The sequence below is a fragment of the Sprattus sprattus genome (assembly GCF_963457725.1).
Source record: "Sprattus sprattus genome assembly, contig: scaffold_52, whole genome shotgun sequence".
Classification (NCBI taxonomy): Eukaryota; Metazoa; Chordata; class Actinopteri; order Clupeiformes; family Clupeidae; genus Sprattus; species Sprattus sprattus.
Window position 1 is genome coordinate 1 of NW_027666813.1, and position 10321 is coordinate 10321.

The following is a 10321-nucleotide window of genomic DNA, read 5'->3' on the forward strand; positions in this document are numbered from 1 at the left end:
CTGGCATACAGAGGAGCCATTTTAGGCCTGAACCTATCAAGATAAATACTGTATACCCCCAACTAAAACTTACATAAAACAACTTCAACAAGTCATACAGAAACACCCCCCCCCCCCCCCCCCCCCCCACACACACAGGCACAAACACACACAAACACACACACACACACACACACACACACACACACACACACACACACACACACACACTTACAGGTTTGTGTGAGAGAGAAAGAGAGAATAGAGTGTGTGTGTGTTACGCATGTGACTGCAAGATTGTTTTTCTGCGCATGAGTCTGTGTATGAGAGTGTGTGTGTGTGCGTGTGAGTGTGTGTGTGCATTTGGGTGTTTGTGTGTGTCTGTGTGCACATCTGTGTGTGTACGTGTTTGTGTGTGTGCATTTGGGTGTTTGTGTGTGTCTGTGTGCACATGTGTGTGTGTGTATATATGTGTGTGTATGTGTTTGTGTGTGTGTTTGTGAACTCTTATGTATAGGTGAGACACAGACAAGAGGAGAGAGAGGTGTGTGTAGCAGGGCCTGGTCTGATTCAGTCTTCTCCTCCATGCTCCATACTGCATTGGAATCGGAAGATAATCACATTACTGTAATTCACACATTTTACATCATGCTTATATTACAGAGGCATCATCTTAAATGTTGTGACATGGTGTCGTGACCCACTGCACCACTGGTAGTCTGTACAGCGACTGTGAATGAGGTTGAGCTTTTCCAACACTTAATTGAGTTGTTCCAGCACTTACTGAGGTGGTGCATCACTTATGTAAGCTTTTACTCTAACTTGACCTCTTGTAGTTTGCAGACACAAGTCAGACAGACTCTTCTTTCCAGCGTATCCTAGGTGATTACAACTAAGATTCAGCTCCTTTGGGTGGGCTGGTTTCTGGCCAGTGCAGGAACTAAATATTTGCAGCCGTCTTCACTTATCATGCTGCTGCCACCTAGTGTTGAAATAAGGTACCAGCAGAGATTTAAACTACATAGGCAGTCAGTCATTTATTCCTTTTCATGCAGATACAACATGTTTGTGTTACAGAACAGAATTCAGAAAAAGACAGTGGATTGATCCTTTCAAACTCTTTATCAGCACATAAAATATCTAATGATGACATAGCAACATTTTGGAACAGGAGTGTGTGAAGGGGGAGACGAGTTTCCTCACTCACTAGGTCATAGCATGGGAGAATGTGTGTATGTTAAATTATACATCTGTATGTGTGTGCCCTCTAGTGCAGGGGTCCCCAACCTTTTTTGCGCCATGGACCGGTTTAATGTAGGGATTTTTTTCACGGACCGGCTTCAAGGTGTCATTTTACACGTCATCCATTCATATTGATGTGAATCATTCAATTGCACCCGTGAGGCAAGCGCGAATTTGATAGAATGAAGCCCGGTCTGCTCATACACAAAAGCTAACATTAACGTTAGGTGGAGTTAATTTGCTGCCAACACCATTGTATTACGAACGTTAAGTGCATGAAAAATACAACTCACCAACACTCTGAATCAGTGCTTGGTCTCCATGTGCCGAAGCAGTTTTAAAGGCTTCATTGGTGCTAGCTTGTCGCCACATATTAAACAGAGCGGAATTGGTGGGTGAGAATCACCTGTTGCGATAAACCCCTATTTTAAGTATGACTCCTGGTATTGTCTGTTGAAAGAAGCTTTCTTTTTTTGAGGTCATAGGCTCCTCTTCTGGCTCCTTATTTGGCCTTTTCACCTTTGCAAAGAAGCTCTCCAAAGATGTTTTTTTTTTTACTAATTTTCGCTAGTTTGTGGGCTTATTTTTTGAGTGACGTATCACTTGAACGAGACAAGCGTCTGGACGTGACAAAAGGCACAGGCGAATGTGACGTCCGGGAAAATCCGGTCGTTTTTCAAAATAAAACACCTTTCAGACGCTAATAATTAATACAGCGGAATTGATATAAATGATTTATTCTTTCTGTGCGGCCCGGGAACAAATGCCTCACGGACCGGTACCGGGCCGCGGCCCGATGGTTGGGGACCACTGCTCTAGTGGATGGGATGGGAACATGGCAGTGTAGTGTCTTATCTAAAGTGCACCTAGCCTACCTGTCCTGACAGACACACACCCACACACAAAGGGTTCAAATACAGAAACGCGTCTTTTTTCAGGCGCCAACGCTTCAGTAACGCCTTGGCAAAGTGCGGAGGCCAAAACAGACTTTTCACAGCTAATAATAATCACTCCGCGATGAAAGCGCATTGATGAAAACCGTTCATTCAAAATTCTGACGTTGAAAATGGAACTATTTTTCGTGTTAAAATGTTAATTTGTTGACTTTAGAATTGTTTTATAAAAGCAATACTCGTGGGAGTGGGGTAGGTAAGGGATAATCCCACTCCCACTCGTGCTATATTGCTTAATCACACCACATCTTCCAGCATCAAAACAGGAAATAAGTGATAAAGTAGTTAAGCCCATCTGTTGCTGGAACTGATTGTCTGCCTGGGCCGAGTGTGACATTGATGAGCGGCGCGCTTCCCTGCCTTGCGCTGGACAGTTGAGAATAGTTCAACTTTTAAGCGCACCTAAAAAACGCTACAAAGACGTAACGCGTGGTGGAGAAGGGGCGCACACGCAAAGCGCGCCGTACCATAGAAGTCAATGCATTTGCTCGCGTCCCATTTTAAAAAAACGCGCATGTGTATTTGAACCCTAAGTCAGGAGGCCTGCACACACACACACACACACACACACAAACACACACACACACACACACACACACACACACACACACACACACACACACAGAGGTATAGTTGATCACACACACACACACACACACTAAGTAAGGGGGCATGCACACACACAGACACACACACACTCACAGGTATAGTTGATCACACACACACACACACACACACACACACACACACACAAAGTTAGTAGGCATACACACACACACACAAACACACACACACACACACACAAAGAGGTAGAGTTGATCACACACACACAGATAGGTTGGAGACATGCACACACACCAACACATTTGACTTCTTTATTTGAGTCCACAATAAAAAACAAATACACTTCAGGACCCACATGTATCAGATTCATTTATTGCTCAGACATGATTCAAACATGTTACTCAATCAGCAGTAATTATACAGAAGCACAACACATCGAATGGCTAAACACAGCACCTTCTCCTCCAAATGTGACAACACCAGAACCAGATATTTGCTGTACAAGAGATTGCTATTCCACAGGCTTCTGCTTGGCATGAATCAAAACAACCTATTTACAGGATGAACACTTTCTTATTGCTCTCATCAATCATAACATTATCGTGTTGGTGGCATTTGGATCAGAAAACATGTCTGCATTACAGAAGGACGACATTTGTGTTTAACATTCCAACACTAAGGCCTTTTTTGACTCTGTTAAGTGTTCTGCCATGCCTGATATTTTTGTATATTTCACCCAACTAAAAACCATGAGGCCAAAGTGGCATTTATGATTATATTCTAGAACACCTCAGCAAAAAATGAATGAAAGTAAAAGGAATGTAGTAAAACAAGTTTTTTTATTAAAATGAAATCTAAAGACACTAAAATGAAATCTAGTTTTAGAGGTGCTCAGACTTTGTACAAAAACACATTTTTAATATTTTGGAAGTTTTCTTTTTTACTCTGAACCTTGTAAACATAGGTGTTTGCTCCACATAGGTGAGTTTAGCATTCAGAAAGTGTGTGTGGTTTCTATACTAATTAGAAGTATTATAGAAAGTGACACTTTTCTTCACTTCGACCACTATGCATATTGATGAGAGAGGTGTGAACATTCTGGGACACCTTGGTCAAATGACAATGGCCATGACGTAATATCCCTGGAATGTCTTTGTGCCCCACTACCCCCTACAGGTTTTCTTGACACATCAGGAACCAATGGTGATCACTGAATTACCATGCCCTTATCATATGAATAGTTGTCATTTGCTAATGGGAGGGTCAAAACCTCACTCAGAGGCTGAAATGTGCAAGGGATTAGTTATATCCTCCTTACAAAGTGATTATTTATACTTTAGTTTCAAACTGTATATATTTAAAAAGTAAAGGGTTCAAGGTTGCTGTGGGTGTTAGTTTTATGTTTGTAGAACAAAAACTCGCTGAGATTTTAAATTCTATTAATAAAAATACCACAAAGTGCCCCACGGGGCTCCTTCGTGCTGGAATGGTTAAACTAAACAATTAGTAGGAATTGACACTGTAGGAGTTTTTAGATATAATGTCCACAATGCAATCATTGGTGGAGGTATACAGTTCTTTCTATAAGTTACAGCCATTCAGTATGTGGGACATGGACTCTATGACCGGGTCTTGTCCATGGCGAATACAGAATGAGAGTCAGGGTACCAGATGGAGAGAGTAAGCTGGGTTGGAAGCACCTGAAGTCTGGCTGTGACTGGTAAACATCCTCGTCAAAAGAGGTATTTTAGAGAGTGGTGTGAGACATGGAATGGTCCGCTGAGGACATGCAGGCTAGCTTTACCTGAAGTTTAAGCCCAGTCCAGTGTTTCTGGCGCTGACGATGTTTGGCTGACATCAGGACTGCTCTGTGTAATATAGTGACACATTCAGACTCATTCATCAGTAGAGCAGACCACTCAAGGAAGGCATCAGTCCTGTTTAGCACATCTGTTATGATGTTCTCTTGGTGTGAGGACATTTGCACATGGTCAGCGTATGCCTGCACAGGGTTTGGGGAGACACAGACACACACACATAGACACAGACACAGACACAGACACATACACATACACATACACATACATATACACATACACATACACATACACATACACATACACATACACATACACATACACATACACATATGCACATACACATACACATACACATACACATACACATACATATACACATACACATACACATACACATACACATACACATACACATACACATACACATACACACATACACATACACATACACATACACAGACAAACAGAGACAAACACACACAGACACGGACTGTGTGTATAATCTGATCACAGCATCACACAGTGGGATTTGAACAGGAGTGTGTGACTCTTCTGCAGACTCTGGGGTTCCTGCAGGATCGGGGGGTCATGTGATCTGGCACAAGGACACTGAGGAGTTAATATAACTCAACCAAAACCCAGGATAGAGGGGCTCAGTGAATGTGGAGTGGAACGTGTGCAGGTGGGTGAGTGTGTCAGAGGAGACGCTGTAGAAGGACAGAGTGCTTGCGGGCCAGTCCAGGTACACTCCTACTCTCCTGGAGTGGGAGGAGGGGGCAAGTATAGCAGTACTCTTATCATTGTGCCAGGCAGAGTAACTGTTACCAGAGCAATCCAGACTCCAGGACTTGTCATTACGTCCAAAAATGCTGAATTTACCATCCAATTTCCTCTTGATGCTTTTATATGCCACTGCTATACAGACAGCCCTACCACTCCACTCAGCCTCCCAGTAGCAGTGTCCAGACTGACCCTCTCTACACAGCACCTGACAAAAGCCTTTAAATCTCTCTGGGTGGTCAGGATACAGATCCTTCTTTTTCACCAAAGTCGCCTTTCTGTTCCCCTCAGAGAGAGAGAGTTCTCTGTATGCTGTGTTTGGGTCCAGTGTGAGCTCACAGGCATCTGCAGACAAGAGGAGAGAACATCCTCATCAGAATATGGGGTAGGAAAGGTACTGTTCACAGCACCCGCACACACACACACACACACACACACACACACACACACACACACACACACACACACACACACACACACACACACACACACACACACACACACACACACTCACTCACTCACTCACTCACTCACTCACTCACTCACTCACTCACTCACTCACACACACACACACACACACACACACACACACACACACACACACACACACACACACACACACACACACACATACACACCCCCCCACACACACACACACACACACACACACACACACACACACACACACACACACACACACACACACACACACACTCACGCACACTGTGAGAAGGTGAGTCCAGAGTCCGCTATTAGTGAGGGACCGCTCTGTCACCCCACGATATTGAGGAACAAACACGGTCCTCAAGATGATTCGTTTTGTACAAAAATAGATATTTCAGTTGTATTTGGTTCTGACCAAACATATATACAAAAAACAAACAAACATAAATCCGTACTTAATCAGTACTCGAAACTACCTTACTAGTTTTTAACAGCCAAGCAACAGTATTCAAAAAGCACTCAAAAAGCATTCAAAAAGTATTCCACCAGTATTTCCAAAAGTATTCCACAAGTATTTCCAAATGCATGTACTTCACCTTCCATCAAGTAAGTACTACTCCTCTCTCTCTCTCCAAAGGAATGAGGCAGGTTTAAATAAGGCTGCCCATTTGGCTAGATTGGACCAGAAAGACATTTTACTCTCGTTGCCCCGCAGGAGCGGGAGAGAGTGAGAGAGTGACAGAAACTCTCTCACACACACACACACACACACACACACACACACGCACACACACACACCCACAAATATCACAGATACACAATAATGCACATACAGTATAGATGTGCACACACACACACACACAAGTATCACACATTCATAAGAATGCATATGTATGTGAGTGAGTGAGTGAGCGGGTGGGTGAATGTGTGTGTGTGAGTGAGTGAGTATGTGAATGAGTGTGTGTGTGAGTGACTGGGTGAGTCTGTGTGTGTGTGTGTGTGTGTGTGTGTGTGTGTATGTGTGTGAGTGAGTGGGTGAATTTATGTGTGTATAAGCACATATGTTAGCGTGTGTGTATTCCTATTCAGGGAGAGGACAGTTCTGGGGACATTTTTTGAATGTTTGTGTATGTAAGTTCGGGTGTAGAAAAATTAAAAGTGATCGTCTTAATGTGTGTGTGAGTGTGTGATCACATGTTTAAATGTATTTGTGTGTGCAACTTTGTATGTGTGATACTATTTGTTTTTGTCATCCTAGACCCATTCATGATTGAGTGTTTGAGTGAGTGCGTGTGTGTGTCAGGAAGGAGTATAGGTGTGTAAATGAAGTGGAGTTTGTGTAAATAAGGGTGTTTCTCTCTGTCTCTCTCTGTTGCGTCTGTTTATGTGTGTGTGTGTGTGTGTGTGTGTGTGTGTCTGTATGAGTGAGTTTCTCTACCTCTCTCTCTCAGTATGGTTGTGAGTGTGTATGCGTGTGTGACCTTGTTAATGTGATATAGTTTGTATTAATCCTGATTCTGTGTGTTAGATACATATACATTTGTGTGTGTGATTGCATGATTTAATATACTTGTGTGTCCATGTTTGTGTGTGTGTGTCCTTGTCTGTGTGTGTGTGTATATGTGTGTGCGTGTGTGTGTGTGTTTGTGTGTGTGTGTGTGTGTGTGTGTGTGTGTGTGTGTGTGTGTGTGTGTGTGAGAGAGAGAGAGAGAGAGAGAGAGAGAGAGAGAGAGATAGAGAGAGAGAGAGAGAGAGAGAGAGAGATAGAGAATGTCTTGAGGAAGGCAGGAGCAAGTATATGTGAAATGTCTTCACTCACACACACACTAGCAGGCAAGTAAAAACCTAAGGACACACGCACACAAACACACTAAGGGCCTGATTTACTAACAGGATTGCACCCATTTCTGGCGTAAAATAGCGGTCGTAAACATACAACGGTATTAACTAAGGGGCCGCAGCGCATATTAACGCCTGTGGGTGTGAACAGGGGAGGTAACGTGGAGGTGGGTGGTAACGTAGGTGTGAGGCGCGCAATTTACATGGGAGGAGACAAGGTAAGTGCGCCTAATGATGTCATGCGTGGTATTTACTAAACTGCCTGTCGAGCGCACGTCTCCAATTTGCAGGATAATTCTCCACCTCATAAAAGCACGTCTTAACCAGGAACGCATTTCCACTGAGTCTGAATACGTTGATATGGCAGCAGTAATAAGAGCAAGGCGAAGACATAGACAGAGGCAGCGCACAGAAAGAATTTTTTCAACTCGTATAACACTTTTTCAATTAAGCGAACCAGAAATCATTAGACGGTACTGGTTAACCAGCCACGCAATACTTCAATTACTGGACCAGATCAAAGACGACATCTAACCCTCCAACCGGAGATCACATTCCATTCAATCAGTTGGTAAACATTGCAAATATTGGCACCGGATCATTTCAAACAGTTATAGTTTCAGCAGTTGATATATCTCAGCCTTCACAAATATTCACACAGGTAGGCTACTCGAAGCATTGCTATGGCGCACTGGTCAATACATTTCCCCACTGCCACAGCTGAAATTATAGACATCAAACAGGACTTTTTTTGAAATCGCAAACTTTCCGAACGTAATATGAACCATTGATTGCACCCACGTCCATATATATTGTAGTGAACCCATGTCCCTTGTAGAAATAATTAATCTCGCCATGTACACATCTATATTGTTATAATAGACAGTTTATGCATTAATGCCACCAATAGCATATTCTTTATAATCGTGTTCTTTTAAACATCTTGCTGTAGGTGATGGCGGGCAGAACAACAATATAGCAGCACATTGAATCAGGTTCAGTGATTGAGCGAACGTGAACCAATATATCTATCTCCAATTCGCTGAAGCTTCATTTTCTCTTCCTAAATAAATACCACGGAAAATGTGGAAAAACACTGTGCGTTAATGTGCGAACGCAGTTTAAGCAGCGGTCGCAATGTTAGTAAATCAGGCCCTGTAGAACCTGATAATGTAATAATTTCCCGATAATGTAATAACTCCCGATAATGTAATACAAATTCCTTCATAAGTCCCTAAAACATGTAATAAAACCTGATAATGTAATAATACCCCGATAATGTAATAAAGTGCATTTCCCAATAATTTTGCAGAACCTGATAATGTAATAATTACCTGATATTGTAATAACTTTGGTTGGTGCTGTAGCATCAGGTCTCCAGTTTCAGAGGTCCAAACAGTGAAGCTGTCCAGAGACCTGCTGCTTCACTATTAGCAGATACAGTATATATTTTATATGATTGCGAATGCACAATTTTTACAATGGTGAAAGGGATATTCAGTGGTAATCAACTAATAGAGAAAAAATAAGAACATTTTGTCACAGTAGTGATGCTGTGTAGACAACCACCCACTATTGTTTTGCTCATATTTGCTCATATTTTGATCCCAATGGTATAGGCCTTTAGCCTCGCAAGCCAAACCTGTACAGCAAGAAGCTGTACAAGGGTCTGTGGGCGGGATTAACGGTTGTCTGTTAAGTTGCCTCTGCACGCAATGCCACGCAATAGGAATGGCGCTACAACCAATCCGAGCGACTGACGAATGACAAAAGACGATTTGATTGGCCTGGTACAGTATGTGCCCATTAGCTGCCGGTCTATAACATACCAAAATGTTCTTATTTTTTCTCTATTATTTGATTACCACTGAATATCCCTTTCACCATTGTAAAAATTGTGCATTCGCAATCATATAAAATATATACTGTATCTGCTAATAGTGAAGCAGCAGGTCTCTGGACAGCTTCACTGTTTGGACCTCTGAAACTGGAGACCTGATGCTACAGCACCAACCAAAGTCATTACAATATCAGGTAATTATTACATTATCAGGTTCTGCAAAATGATTGGGAAATGCACTTTATTACATTATCGGGGTATTATTACATTATCAGGTTTTATTACATCTTTTAGGGACTTATGAGGGATTTTTTATTACATTATCAGGGTTATTACGTTATCAGGAAATTATTACATTATCAGGTTCTACAGGCCCTATATAGGGCGGAGTAAACACAGTTTGCCCAGCGCAGATCTGGTTTGATAAATACCAAGTAAAATGTGCAAAAACACTGTGCGTTAATTTGCGAACGCAGATTAAGCAGCGCTCGCATATTAGTAAATCAGGCCCTAAATGTCAGATATAGATTCTGTTCAGCTTTCATTGTCATAATGACACATGTCATGAGTATCCTATGGCAGTAAGCTGGCAGCAGTTTTCAGGGCCAGTCATTGCAGTTGCTCAGCACCAGCTGTATGACACACACACACACAGATAGAGAGATAGATAGAGAGAGAAAGAGTGAGCGAGAGAGAGAGAGAGAGAAAGAGAAAGAAAGAAAGAAAAGAGAAAGAAAGAAAGAAAGAAAGAAAGAAAGAAAGAAAGAGAGAGCGAGAGAGAGAGAGAGAGAGAGAAAGAGAGAATGTCTTTCAGGAAGAAGAGAGTATAGCTGAAATGTCTTCACTCAAAGTCAAAGTCA

The 10321-nt window shown here is 42.3% G+C and overlaps 1 protein-coding gene across 1 annotated transcript; it reads right to left on the bottom strand.

Annotated features, from left to right (window-relative positions):
• Nucleotides 1-5144: 5144 nt before the first annotated feature.
• LOC308382610 (stonustoxin subunit beta-like) lies at nt 5145-6385 on the bottom strand (the record flags this gene model as incomplete). The annotated part of the gene is made up of 2 exons (XM_080861004.1): nt 5145-5683; nt 6379-6385. 2 exons carry the CDS (start codon nt 6383-6385, stop codon nt 5145-5147), a joined length of 546 nt encoding a protein of 181 aa, XP_080717130.1.
• Nucleotides 6386-10321: the final 3936 nt, after the last annotated feature.